The 15,203-nt window shown below is 31.6% G+C and overlaps 1 protein-coding gene across 1 annotated transcript; it reads right to left on the bottom strand.

Annotated features, from left to right (window-relative positions):
* Nucleotides 1–794, bottom strand: LOC120202192 (FCS-Like Zinc finger 1-like). Its single transcript, XM_039202661.1, has 2 exons — nucleotides 379–794; nucleotides 1–244 (listed from the first exon to the last, which is right to left on the bottom strand). The coding sequence occupies exons 1-2, from the start codon at nucleotides 696–698 to the stop codon at nucleotides 58–60; spliced, it is 507 nt and encodes a 168-aa protein (XP_039058592.1). The 5' UTR covers nucleotides 699–794; the 3' UTR covers nucleotides 1–57.
* Between the last annotated feature and the right edge of the window lie 14,409 nt (nucleotides 795–15,203).

Raw genomic sequence — 15,203 nt, 5'->3', positions numbered from 1 at the left:
TCGTTTAACCATATATAATATGGTAAATATAGTCTTTATTTCTTTTGTGATGTGATCTTAGGCAGCTGCAACAGTGCCAGTTCTCAAAGGGTAACCTTGATCTTCATTTGGAGATGTAGATCTCCTTTGGTCTTTCTTCCTCATAGATTTCATCGAGGAAGACAGGTTCTTGTTCTTCTCTTTAGCTTCATCCATGTCAATTTGTTCTTGTCTGCAATCTTCACTACAGAAAGGTGTATCCCCTCTGCAAATCACAACAAAATAAGGAACCAAATACATGCAATTTCCTCTGTTTTTAAGCCTATAACTAAAAGATTCATTCGGCTAATACAAAATTCAGATCATTCTCTATAAATCATTGGTGAAATTAGGACGAACCTGTACATGAAGATATCACGGTTTCCCCCGAGTGGCTTCTTGCAGAGGAAACAAGCATCCAAGAAATGGGGTTGTTGAACATCTTCAAATCTGGAATCATAAAACCGGGCAGACCTCGGAGAAGGAACTGAACCGGAAGAAGAAGGCAGATTCCTCAAACTAGTCCTCCTTAGGTAACAAAGACGTCCAGAAAAAAACCCATAATGGTTACCCCTCTGGTAATTGCTTCCTGAATATCCGGCCTCCATATCTGCGAGGGAAGCCAAACCATCGTCTTCTTCAATGAAACAAGGCCGCCTTGAAGGTCCAGAAGAGTCCATTTTGTTATAAACTCCTATGGAATAATTAAAGGTTTAGCCCACGGGATTTGTTTAGAGGGAGGTGGAAAGTGAGAGAGAGGAGTGGAGAGAAGGAAGAAGATGAGCGGGGGAAGGTACTTAAGGGGAGATTTTTATAGTGGGGGAGAAAGCTTTATTCTTTGTTTATGAAAAAAAATCTTAAAATAGATTATAAACAGCAGCCGGTTTTAGGAGTCCGTGCAAGTGAATCCATTGGCCCAAAAGAACGGGGTTTTTAACCGTTTGATTTTAATTTTACTTTTCTGACACCGTTTGATCAATATTTCCAGAACTAGCACCCTTTCTGCTGAGTTGGCAAAAGCGCGCTTTACCCGTATTTTTCGCTGAGTTGGATGCCACGTGTGAAAGGCGCGTCCCCGAGGACGCGCCTTTGCCAACTCAGCAGACACGTATTTTGTTTTATAATAAATAGTTTATTTTTATTATTATTATAAATTAATAATATATTATGTAAAATGTTTTTATTATAATGTAAGAATTATCAAGTTTCGAGTATTTTTTATTTTGATTATCGATCTATTAATTTTATCAGTTAATTATTTAAATGTTATCAATTTAGTCAATATTTAACGAAAATATTGATGCATAAGTTAATAAATTAGTATGATTACATATTTAATCATCAAGACTTACATATTTTATAAAATTAGTCTTATTGAAAATTTAATTTAATAAATTTAAAAGTTATAACGAAAAAATTATAACTAATAATATTAAATATTATATTAAATAATTATATTAAATATATTTATGTATTTAAAAGTTAAAAAAATTTATTTAGGTGTACATACATTGACAAATTATATAAATGCAATAACATTAAATTATTAGAAATAAAAGCATTCATTTAAAAACTTTAATTACATAAGAGTTAACGGTTATATGATGATAACAGAGCTGGACATTTTTTTCTATTGTGCCCGATGTTTCTACAATGCCCACATCGTTTTTGTTCTGTTGACTTCTCCCGAATATCCATATCACAATGTATTCTAGTAGATTTTGGATGACCTGAGTCCCTCAATAGCAATGGATCTGGTACAATTGTAAGCCAAGTTTGAATCTCATTTGGGTCTCTTTCGTTTCCTATGGGCGGAAACTCAAATTCATATACCTTGAAAACTTGTGAAAGTTGGTATACGGGATCAACATAATTTTTGTAGTCCAAATGCGAATGTGAGCAAGCAGCAATGACATGAGAGCATGGATATTTGAGTGCTTGAAAGAAACCACAATCGCACCACCTCTCTTGCAGATTAACTCTGAAAGAGTTAGCTTCAATCCCTTGCAGCGGACGTGGCATTTCGGTTACACGAAACAATTCACGGGTGCGAGAAAAATTTGTAACTAACATCACATTTGATGTAGCCACTTTTTTCTGTAAATCGGCTACTAGTCTTGGGTGGTAAATATGTCCGTTTTGCATCCAAGTAAGAGCTTGTCATTTTCATTAAACCAGTCCATATAGTTATCCGTAACCATATGACCAGTTTCAGCGTAATATTGTCGAGGGGCCAACAGTGTATATCGGTTCTCCCAAAGCGCAATCCAATCTCTGTGTCTCACCACCCAGTTAACATCTTTCTTTCCCCGTCTATCTATGTTATGCACGTCGTCTAAATTTCTAGGAGCTCCAGGAATATATTGCGTACAACCATACTGACGGAGCACGCGATCAACTGGATGCCACTCAATAATAGCATAACATATAAGAGGTATAACCGATATCCATACCTCTAATGACCCACTAAGGTGGGGTGGGATGCAAGCTTTCACTTCATCGCTCGCATAAGGTATCCACTGAAACTGAAATATAAATATACAATTCAAATAAATAAAATATTCTAATTATATCTAACATTTTAAATTAAAATATTAATAATTAAACAAATTTAAAAACATACCTCAGACCCAGCTTTCGTATCAATAAGTAAACGAATTTCCTCTAAAACAGTAGGTATACTTTTATGGTCCTTTCTTTTCATCGACCACCTATGAAATATAATATAAACTAAATATCACCCTATTTAATTGAAAATATTTAAATCAAAATTTAGTTCGAAAATTACCTCAACAATAAGGGGAATACGTATGGTTCATTCACGATCGGGCATAAGAAAGGCATGCGGAACCACGCCCATGATTGTAGAAGCAGAAGACATCCACCGATAGCAGTTTTCTTATAATTCGTCGCCCGACACATTTCTCTAAAGAGAAATGCCAAAACTGCAGCACCCCAACTATATCTTCCAGCTTCATCAAAATCGATCAAATGCCGCAACCACATACAATGCACCTGGTTGCGAGATTTGTCGGGCATCAATATTCCTCCAATTATTCGTAGAATATATGCCCGAGCACATGCCTTTGCTTGATCCTCTGAAGCATTTTCATTTAAAACCTCAAAATTAGCTTTCAACCAAGATAAAGCTATTCTACCTCCATTAAACTCTGGCGGAGCAGCTCCAAGATAATCAATGCACATTGATTGCCAATCACCATCCGCCATACCACATCATATTTCCGTCGACGGGAAGCCCCAGATGCATAGAGACATCCTCCAATGTAATTGTTGCCTCTCCACATGGAAGGTGAAAAGTGTGTGTCTCGGGCCTCCACATCTCAATCAGTACAGAAATTAGGACAGGTTCGAGTTTGCAACCGCCTATAATTGTTGCAATATACCCGAACCCAGCAGAAGCCAAATATGGCAAAATACGTTCCGGTGTCGGTATACGTGGATTTTTAATAAAAGTTTCTAAAATACGATCAGCATCCTAAATAATATATTATAAAAAGTAAAAATTAATATAAATTCATAATAACTTTAAAATAAAAATAAATTTAAATATTAACATTAATTATAAAAAATATTACCATATCGCTAAAATGTCTGGAGATATGATCAATATCCAATCGCAACAGCATTTCGTTTTCCATTATAACTGTAGACAAAACAATATAATTAGCAAAAAAATTAATAATTCTAAATAAATAATAATTATATAAATATTATTTTAATAAAAAAAATAATATTTACATAAATATATTAATATAAAAATAATAACTATTTAAAAAAATACTAACATAAAAATAAATTTCTTACCACTAATAACAAATTTAAAACTCAAATAGTTGGAGAATTTGAGTTATATAAGAGAGGAGAAGATGATTTTGGTGTGAAGAATGAGTGAGGGTTGAGGGGGTTTATATAGGGGAGGAGGAGGGGTAGTTAGGAAAAACGGATGGGGGCATTTATGACATTTAATGGAAGGCGCGTCCCCGGGGATGCGCCTTCCACACGTGTCTGCTGATATGGCAAAGGCGCGTCCCCGGGGACGCGCCTTTCACACGTGGCATCCAACTCAGCGAAAACACGGGTAAAGCGCGTCCCCGGGGACGCGCCTTTGCCAACTCAGCAGAAAGGGTGCTAGTTTTGAAAATATTGGTCGAACGGTGTTAGAAAAGTAAAATTAAAAACAAAAAGTGTCAGTTATGTAATTTAGCCCAAAAGAACTGCATCTCCGAGTTTCTGATCTAATTTCCGGTTATTGCCCTTCGTTTAGACTCAAATTACCAAGATGCCATTGGATTGAAGATAAAAAAAATAGAATTTGAAAACAGTTTAATCAAAATTTCTAAATTTTCTAGTGGAAAATAACTTATAATATTAGTTGTTATTTAAAATTTTATGTGATTTAACTTGAATAATTAAACTCTTTTGAAAATTAATTTGAAATGAAAACCTGTTTAGATAAAAAGATATATATATATATATATATATATATATATATATATAAATTATCCTTATATAAATAAATTTGAATGTTTAACCTTCCTAAAAACAAATTTTAAAAATTAAACTCTTTAGATAAAATTAAGATAATTAGTAAGAAATTAAGAATAATCATTTAATAGTTTATTGTTTTAATCATGTGTAAAAATTCACACGAATTAAAATTATTTAATAATATATATTAAAGTAATAAAGTAATTTTACTTACATGTAACTGCTAACTACTAAAATGAATATATAAAACTTTAATTTAATAATTATAAATGTTTGTACATAAATAAGCTCTAAGTTATTTAATAACATGCATATTCACATTTAATAAAGTAATTTTATATACATATAATGACTAAAATGGATATACAAAACTTGTTGATAGTTTTAATATTAACAATATTTATTTAGATTTTCACATTATTAAAATTATGTGAATTCGTCTTATTATTTTTTTATTATATTTTATTTTTTATTTGAGTTCTACATCAAGTAATTTTTTAACTTGATGTAGAATTGGTGCTGTCGTTATTACAGTAACTTGGAGAATGAGTTTAAATCTCTTAAAATATAATTAGTTAAAGTTTGTAAATTTATACGTAATTACGAAAACTTATAATAATAATAATAATAAATTGTAATTGTAGATGAGTGAATGGAGGGGTAGATGAGGGAAATGGACACAAAGCCCCACACCCACTCCAAATTCTAACGTAACGTCAACATCAGAGGAAGGCACCACCACGCTAGTCCAGCGCGCGTTAACTAACGACTACACCGCCATGATCACGGCTCCTCTTTTCCTCAACATGCTGCCTGGTGGGGCTCCTCCGGCCCCAAATACCCGTTTAAAGGTACAACTTGTAAATTTCTCTTTTCTGAAATTATTTTATTAATTAATTTTTTGGGGTAATTAATAATCCCAACTTATAAATCCAACAAAATTTAACACTTCTTCAATCGAGTAATTACTTATCGGATTAATATTCAAATATTGATATGTATTTTGAATCGTTACACAACATTATCGACATACATGTTTTATTTGTATTTATATTTGAACTCTAGTTACCTTCAACACATTGTTTTCCGATCTCAAGTTCTTATTCAAACAATTGTCTAACTCGACAAAATAGTCGTCGAAACGATTGTCATTCCGGAATAGTAATTCCGATACGAAAGATATAACTTATCTCACATTTAAGCTTTAGTCTCACATTCAAGTGGAGAAGCATGGTAAAATTTATGTGAGCTAAGGTGAAGAAACAAAATATATTGGGGACGGGATGTAGGTTGATATTTGGATTCCAAGCAACGCTTTTTTAATAGGGTATTACCTTATTGATTATTTTTAAGCCGTTACATGATCATGTCATACGCTGTAATTGTATGCCAAGTTTATTCCCTTAAATATAGGACTATTTTGATTGTAGTTTTTTTTATAATAGTATGGAGTTATTATAAGATATTGTTTATACATTATATAGATGTAATTATTCTAATAAAAGCTTTAAAAAAATAATAATATTTTTTTAAACTACTAAAACTACTTAATCAGTTTATTCTGATTATAATTACAACTTATATCTATTGACTCTCCTAATTAATTGGGGAAAATATCAAAATTTGTATTTTAATATAGACAATTGAATATGATAAAATAAGTCATATTTCAGAGAGTAAAAAATGTAGGTGCCCCACTTTCACTAAACTCCGTCAAGTTTTTATGGGGAAAATTGAAAAGGTCTTTAAGTTTATGAGAAATTAGCTTACCCTATTTTCATATGTAATGGGGTGATGAAAGGTAGGATAGTAGGTTACCTCCAACGTCAGGTTGAGAACAGCTTTCGTAAAAGACCTCCAGCAATAAAAATTATGAATTATCCACCGTAAGACTCGATCCCACGACCACAAAATTAAAAATATTATGCTCTACCAACTGAGCCGAACAAACAATTCTTACAATCATAAAAGAGAAAGTGAAAAGAAGCATGGTGAGTTGTACTAGTAGTAATTAAAATCATTATAGAGGGTTCTACCGTATGCCCACATAATTTGATTTGTCGTTAGTTTTTAAAATTTTAAATTTCGATGAAAATTGTAATTGAATATAATTATATATTGAATAAAAGTCAATAGTTATATTTAAAACACACTCAAATTATAATGAATATATAAAACTTTTTGTTGACACTTTTTTTCTTAGGCTGTTGATTTAATATCTATTGGGAATAAATTTTTCATTCATTCCCCTTCAAATAAAAATTGTTAAAAAATCTATATATTCAAAAACTCTTAAAAACTAATTTATTACTACTTAGAAAGAAATTTGAAGGCATCCATTGCTCACCTTCTGGGATGATGAGGGGGACGATTCTTAAAAACATCCCTTTGTCGGAGTCAATAAGTTGATGCAATTGCCCATTTTTTGTTGCAATTATCGCTTTAATCATGAGAGTTCAGTTGTTGGGTGTTCGAACACCGTCGAAATTTCGACCGATTGATGGTAGTTGTGACGATCGAGGGTGGTAAGAGGATTGATATTAGGGTTTTTTATGTAGATTTTGGGTTTTTTATAATTTCAAAAAAAGTAGGTTTTTAAAATAAAAATTTAAGTGTTTTTAAATAAAAAGTTTAAAATTTTATATGTTTTACACGTTTTAAATAACGGTTAAATTTAATAACAATTATGGTCTAATCACTCAAAAATACAATGTTAAATATGGTAAACACATATTTTTAACGAAAAATTATTTAAATATATAAAGTTAATTATAAGTATAATTTTTATTATTATTATTACATTAAGCCTGATTTTGTCGTTTTGATGATCTTTTCCCTTTCAACTTCACAGGGAGGGGCCCACATACCTAAACACAATCGAAAGTGGGGACCACAAATAATATATATACATAATGAAATAAAATAAAACAATATCTAAATTGTTTTCAATGCCAGTTGTTTTCCATTTACGTATTCATTTGGAATTAATTATTTGTTGGATTTTTTTTTGTTTGATTTATTTTTTAATAATAATATCAACCAAATTTAAAATAAAATATTAAAACATAGAAAAACAATAATTTAATTCTGTATGTTATAGAATAATTCTCAAAATATTGGACGGACGTTCAAACTCTAAAGTATGATGCAATCACTGACAAAGCGTTGTTTGTTTATTTATTTAAAATACATTTGACATTTTCTTAAGAATAAAAATATATTTGATTAATATTAATTAAAATAAAAATAAAAAAGAGAAAAACAACACGAATGATGACGTGGGTCATCTACTTTAACGTCGGCACTTGTTCTGAGGTTTTGTTTCTCCAACCATAGGTCGTGCCCGAATCTCCCGGTCATCCCGCCACTCTACCCGTGAGTTTTCACCGTACGCGTGTGGCTTTGTGTTTCTCACCACCGTGGCAGTAAAGACCTCCTCCTCCCTCCCTCCCACGCGGCACTAGCGACACGACAATAAAATATGTGCAACTTAATTAGTCTAATGGAGAAAGTCGACGTAGGACGGTATTCAATTTTTGACGGTGGCAAGAGCAGTGATCCCAAGCGGTGAGATCTTATGTTGTCGGTTTACGAAACGCATGACGGTTCTAATTGCAACAACGATGATCTTTCTGGAATCGGACGGTCCTCCCTTTTCAACGTTATATGGAATCAAAAGTCCTAGTGAACTTTAAGAACCCGACATGGAGGTTAGTGTTTAATGTGAATAGTATTATTGAAGTAAGGACAGAAATTTGTAGGAGAAGATTGGGCAAGGGGTAGATTTAAGCAGCTTGACTTCTATTAATAAATGACATCACGGACCATCTGATATGGCTAAAAATACTCGCCCCGTACTTTGCACTCAATTTCACACAACTTGTATATATATATATATATATATAAATACACACACGAACCAACTAATGTAACGTTATAAGTTTTTAGATATGCACGCTATTAGGAGAAAAATATGATATTATTTGATTGTTTTTCTAAAGTTAATGTATTTTCTAGGTATCTTCCGACATATACAGTAACAATCATATTAATTGATAAAATATTTTTCATGGAAATCAATACCATATAGCTCTAGTGTAACTCTTTTAACTTATTATAGTCATCCCATTATCGCGACAAAGTTAAATAAATAATCTTATGTTTTTTTCTCGTTCTTCAATATTAATTTTTTTAATAATAATAAAATAGGGCGATTAAAGTGCGATTTGGTCCTAATGACTTAAGTTTGATTAGTACGGAATTGACGATCTCATCCCCGTGTTTTTTTAAAAGGAAAAGACCTTTTAGTAAAGTGGACTTAAAACTTTTTGTGTCGTAATTAAACCGCCTCATATCATTCATTGCATTCACTTTGACTATCGAACTTTCGTACTCTTAGTGCCATATAATTGAGCTACTTTTTACTAAATTAATTACATCATTTGAATTGACAAAATTAACCATACATTTAATTTTTACCCCTTTGAATGATTGATATAGGTCCCCACGAAATATAGCGTTGGTTCTGTCCTGTGAAACCACCTCTTGATTTAGTTGATTTCAATGGAGTGGACTACTTAACAACTCCTACGAAATTTATATTTTTTATTAGATGAAAAGATAATAAAATAATATCTGATTAAATATTTTTAAGTGATTTGAATGTATACGTATCTTATTAATATAAATATTTTAACATGTAATTTTTTGAAAAAACAATATTTTATCACTACATATGAGGTTACTTAATAAGGTGTACATTAATATCAAGTTAATTAAAATTGAAGTACATTGACGAAATCATTATTTTTCATGTGAAAATTTTTGTCAGGGAAAATCACACTGTTTCTCAATCAATTTTCCGATGGCATCTTTTGACGAGGAAAATAAATAGTGAAGTTGACATTTATGTTTTTATTCAGCGTAAGTTGTCACGTACAATCAAATTAAAGCATTGTTTATATAGTCAAAATGGATGTAGCTTGTTCCCATCACTACAGTAAAATTGATTTTTAGCGGTGGTTGTAGCGTCGTTTTTATAGAAAACGCCGGTAATATTTTACATATAACAGCGTTTTTGGACAAACGTCGCGATATCCAAATATATAGTGGCGTTTATTGAAAAATGTCACTAAAAACTCGTACTTTAGTGGCGTTTGTGTAAAACGCCGCTAAAATATCGTACTGTACTGGCGTTTTTATTAAAAATGCCGCTAAAACTCATCATTACTGGCGTTTTTGGAGGAACATCGCTATAGACTTGTACAATAGTGGTGTTTTTTATAAAAACGCCACAAAATCACATACATTAGTGGTGTTTTTTCATGTAAACGCCGCTAAAATCTCGTAATGTATTGTTGTTTTATTAAAAACGCCGTTATAAACTCATGCATTACTGGCGCTTTTGAAAAAACGCCGCTATAGACTTGTACGATAGCGGCGTTTGTTATAAAAACGCCGCAGAATCACGTACATTAGTGGCATTTTTTCATGTAAACGTCGCAAAAGAATAATTATGTCCCTCATATCTCTTGGCCGATCCCTAACTCTTTTGAACCTTTCTTCCCTCTTCTTCCCTAATTCTTCCTCGAAAACCCCCCCCAACACGACATCTTCTCATATCTCCCGGCCGCGAAAGAATAATTATATTTCCGCTGACATGGACAACAACGAGGATCTAGAGCTTATTTTGACTTCCGACGAGACATCTTCTCCTAGTCAAGAAAGAAAAATTAAACGATTGGAGAATGTGAAAACGATTTCGGAAAATACATCCCCATTTGAAGCCCTGGATTTTGGTACATCGGAGCCCCATGTAGTTGAGGAGCCGAAATCGGGATCCTTGTACGAGGGTTCTTTTGACAAGGAAAATGAATTGAGTTCTGGCTTTGATGAGTTAGGCGTTGAGAGAAACGGGTCGGGTTCAGTTGCTAAATGGGCTTTGGATTTTGATTTAATGACTGAGGAAGTTGATGGAAACATTGAAGGTCAGAGTCAAGAGAAAAGAATTAGATATTTCGAACCGGAGGAGTCAGAGAAGAAACTGCCTAGTTTCAAAGAAACGGAGAGTAAAAGAACGAAAAAGAAAAGGAGAGTGAAAGGCGTTGGCGATGGGGAGATATTCATCTTACCTGAAAGAAGAATAGCGAAGGTGCAGTCTTGCATATCAATATTTTGTTCTTATGTTTAGATAACAATTTCACATAATAACATAAAATTCTGTGTTAAATTATTTGTTCTTATTTTTTTTACAGGAAATAAGAGAATATCTTGTCCAACTTCGTGATGAATCTCAGAGACTACTCCGAGGTATTATGAACAATCAAGGTTTATGTACAATTTTGGTATGTAGCTTCATAAATGATTTTGATGATGATTATCTAACTCTTGATTTATGTATGACTCTGGGTTATAAACTATACATGTTGCATTTCAACCAGCACCGATTGTTCAAAAGCCCATATCATCAGTTTTAGAGAAGATTCGGTGAAGGAGGCTTGAGGTTGCAAAGAAATGAGCATTTAGCTTTTGTAGTTTGCCTCTATGTTGATTAAGGCTTGGTATTTTTTTAAGGTCTTGTAAACTTTTACATGTTTTTAGGACATATTTTTCAATTGATGATCATGATGGGAATTCAAGCAAGGATATGGCAGGGACTGCATTTGAAGATGTAGCTGAGGACGAAAGAGGCAATGAAAGGGAGTTTATGGAAGTTAAAAGCGAGGAGACAATTGTAAACCATGGAATTTCAGATACCTTGTGTTCTGATGAAATAAAGAGTGCTAAGAATAGTCATGAAAATCTTTTACCACAGGTTGTGAGTAATTCATATTGTATTTTAACAGTGAACCTGATTATTGCATGTTTGAAAACTTTATAGGCTTCATGATTTTAAGGTTGAAAACATATTTTGGGTAGGTAGTATTATTTCAATTACATGTGATTACCAGTCTGATAAATTCATATCAAATGAGTTTTGCATCATGTTTAGTTACAGTTGTATATGTTCTGATGGTAGCACTTGTTACATTACAGACTGCTAGTGAGGAACCTAAACCTGTATTTCGAGCTTCTATAAATGATACTGAGGTTTTCTTTTCTCCCTCTCACATTCAATCGGTTTAAGTACCACTTTTGGAATCTAATTGCTTGACTGTTTGCATCCTTGCCTTCCTCCATTGATTCCTTGAAAACTCTCTCTACATTGCGTTTGTTAGATTGTACAGTTGACCAGGCTAAAATTACTAGACTTGAGTGGTTGTTTTTATTCAACGTAAGTTGTCACGTACAATCAAATTAAAGCGTTGTTTCTATAGTAAAAATGGCTATCGCTTGTTCCCTACATAATGGGGTAAGGGGAGGTAAGATAGTAGGATGCCGCCAACACCAGGTTGAGAGCAGCTTCTGTAGAAGACCTCCGAATTATGAAATGTCCTCCGTGAGACTCGATCCCACGACCTCAAGGTTAAGAACATTGTGCTCTACCAACTGAGCTAGATAGTCATCTCAAAGCATTGTTTCTATAGTCAATAATCGAATAATGTTTTTAATGCAAATATAAAGCGTCTTGTTCAATGATGCATGTTTTTCTAATAAAATTCAAATCTTTCATATTTGACTAATATAATGTTGTATAGTTTATATAAGTTTAATGATTTATTCGTTCGATAATTTACTTATTATATTCGATGAAAATCTACTTATTTTATACCGTCAATATCAATCGTTTGTTAGAATAAAAATAAAATTATATGATTATCAAAATCCAAGTTATAGACTTATAGTCAGGTTAAATAATAGGGTTATAAAATACTAAAATATAGGAAATGTACACCATTAACGAAATCACCAAAAAGGTGATTGTGATCTTTAAAAAAAAATTTGCTCTATACGAAGAGATAAGGATCATAAAGTTAACATATTTTTTTAGAGGTTATTATATCTTTATATAAAATAAATATTAAATCAGTTTATAAGTATCTATAATTCTGCCATAATCAAATTATAAATTTAATTTATGGTATCAATATTTTTATTTTCATGATATTTAGTACCTATAACACATGCAACATAATTAATCATTTAATTTTGTATAATAACGTATAGATAACATCGTACATTATGCATATGTGTCAACAACTATGGATTTTAATCCAACATCATTTATTTTCACTCATTCTACAATCCTAACAACAATTCTTAAATAGTAATCAAAATGTTTTGAAAAATTATTTTGTAAAATAAACAAATAAAAAATATATATTAGTTAAATATGATCTAAACAATAAAATAGATAATAATAATAATAATAAATAATCAACACTATAGATAATATATTCCTTCAAACGAATAATTTTCTAGAAAAGATAATTACAACACACTTTTTTGTAAATTCTTTTAATATTCGACATTGCTGTTTCCTTTTTACTCATAATATTATTTATTAGTAACTATAGTTTATTCTTTAAAATTATTACTATGATAAATTATGTATTTAGTCATCTAATTGCTTTTATAATTTCATTTTAATCATCAAATTAATTTTTTAAAATTATATTTGAACTTATATTTTTGATATGTTTTGATTATACTCAATTAAAAAATTAACAGAACAATTAATGTGGTAATTTTTTATTTTTAAAGGATGAGGTTACATTATCTTATGACTACACATTAATATCACCGTTAAAATCTAAGTTATGGATAATCAAAACAAAACAAAAAATAAGTTTGGCAATGATTTTTTTTAACAAAAAATAAGTTTGGCAATGATTTTTTTTAAAAATAGTTAGATGATCAAAATGAAATCAAAAGAATAATTGAGTGATTAAATAAGGAGTTTATCCTTCTTATTATTATTATTATTAACAAAGCGTGGTTGCATTTGAATAGTGTGCTTAGACTGCTAGTGGCTTACATTTAACATGTGGATATTACTAGACAGCAAAAATCTGATTCCACCTCAAAGATGCAGCCACGTGTGTTTCCCATGCAACAGGCATGTTCTGCAACTTCAACCCTACTCTTTGTTTTTTTCTTCTTCCCTTTTTCACTTTAATTTTTTTTAGTTGAACCCTTTATTTAATTGAATATTACAACTGTCGCAACCGTCTTTCGGTTGGGCCCGGAATTGGGTTTCGACTTGGAATAATTGGGTTGGGAGTCGCCACCGATCATTTATTTAAAAATAAATGGGTTGACCGGGTACCTTATTTCTTACCTGATCTGCGTCTTACCAAAGATGTGTCGGATTCGGGAGTCGGTTACAGTCAAGGAAGGGTTAGCACCCTTGAACTGCCCTTTCGGTACTGTGTAATTTCCAGTTGTCTTTAATTAAGAAAATCGTAATTTTAAATTGGAAGGTAAAATATCGATCCGATTACTTACAATTGACTGACTTGAAAGTGAACCTTTTAGGAGCCGAACGTATATTAGAAAAGGTGATGAAAATGAATTAAAATTGAAAGATAAAGAAAACGAAACAAATAACAAAAATAACAATAGATGACACCAAAAGTAACATAATCGTCGTGGAGATATAGAACATGAAGGAAATAAAAATGAAGACAAGTATGACAACATGTGATAAGATAAAAAAGAAAGAATAAAGAAATAAGAAAATAAAACCCAATAAAACGGAGAAAGAAAGGAATAAATAAATAAAAAAAATAATAAAAGTGAAATAAAATAGTATACAAATGTAAAGTGATTGGAATTAAATAAACGTACATATGTATATAAAAAAATGTAAAATAGTAGCGTATAAGGTAAAATTAATAAAGAACATATAACAATATTAATTCCATATATATAATAGCTAAATATGAGAGAGAGGGAAAAAAATATATAATAATAATAGAAAAATTAAATAATTATAGTAATACAAAAGTAAGGAAATAATAAGATAAAATACAAACATATATATATATAATAACGTTTAAACAAGATATTAGTATAAAAAAACAAAAGAAAGATACAAAATGAAATGAAAATAAAAGAAGTACGAACGATAATATATCTAGTGTGTATATAAGAAATAATGAAAAATGGTATAATATAACATAAATAAATAAAACACAAAAAAAAAAAAGATAAAATATTTTATTATGTATACATATAATAAGGATTGGGATGAAAGAAAAGCAAATCAAGTGGCCAATTTGAAAGTAAATCGGAATTTAAAATCGGATTTGGGACCAAAATAACGAGCCTTTAAGGAAGGAGGGACCGAAAGAGTAGTTTACCCTATTTTATTACCAAAAACACGGATCTGATATAAGCCTGGATCAAAAGTTTTTAGTTTCATTTCTCTTCTTCCCATCGAGAGAGCCTCTCCTTCTCTCAATGCTTTCTTTCAAATGTTCATCCAGAAAGATGAACACGCCGTCGTGGGGTTCATGTGAACCCAGACTCCGGCACCGCGCCACCTCGCCGGCCGCCGTCATCGGTGGCAAAATCGAAAAAAGTTTTTATTTTTTTAAAGCTCTCGGTGCCCTCGTTTTGAAAACCTAAACAGTTTTCTCAAAACAAAGCCTCAGGGTATGAATCTGGGTTCGAGAACTTCGAAAACCCCCCTGTTCATCGGCGTTTTTTAGCGTATTTTGAGTATATAAGAAAAAGAAAAGAGAAGCAAACGGGCGAGCATGCAAAATAACTACCAAAAGGTAAGAACTTTA

The sequence above is a fragment of the Hibiscus syriacus genome, unplaced genomic scaffold (assembly GCF_006381635.1).
Source record: "Hibiscus syriacus cultivar Baekdansim isolate YM2019G1 unplaced genomic scaffold, ASM638163v2 tig00008276_pilon, whole genome shotgun sequence".
In the NCBI taxonomy this organism is placed as follows: Eukaryota; Viridiplantae; Streptophyta; class Magnoliopsida; order Malvales; family Malvaceae; genus Hibiscus; species Hibiscus syriacus.
The sequence above is the reverse complement of the archived record's forward strand: the minus strand, read 5'-3'. Positions and strand labels throughout refer to the sequence as shown.

What these genes read in the sequence shown, in the direction of transcription:
- LOC120202192 (XM_039202661.1), bottom strand. Translation starts at nt 698, where the DNA reads ATGGACTCTTCTGGACCTTCAAGGCGGCCTTGTTTCATTGAAGAAGAC. An exon ending in CGTGATATCTTCATGTACAG is followed by an intron (nt 245 to 378) that starts GTTCGTCCTAAT and finishes TGTGATTTGCAG; the next exon opens with AGGGGATACACCTTTCTGTA.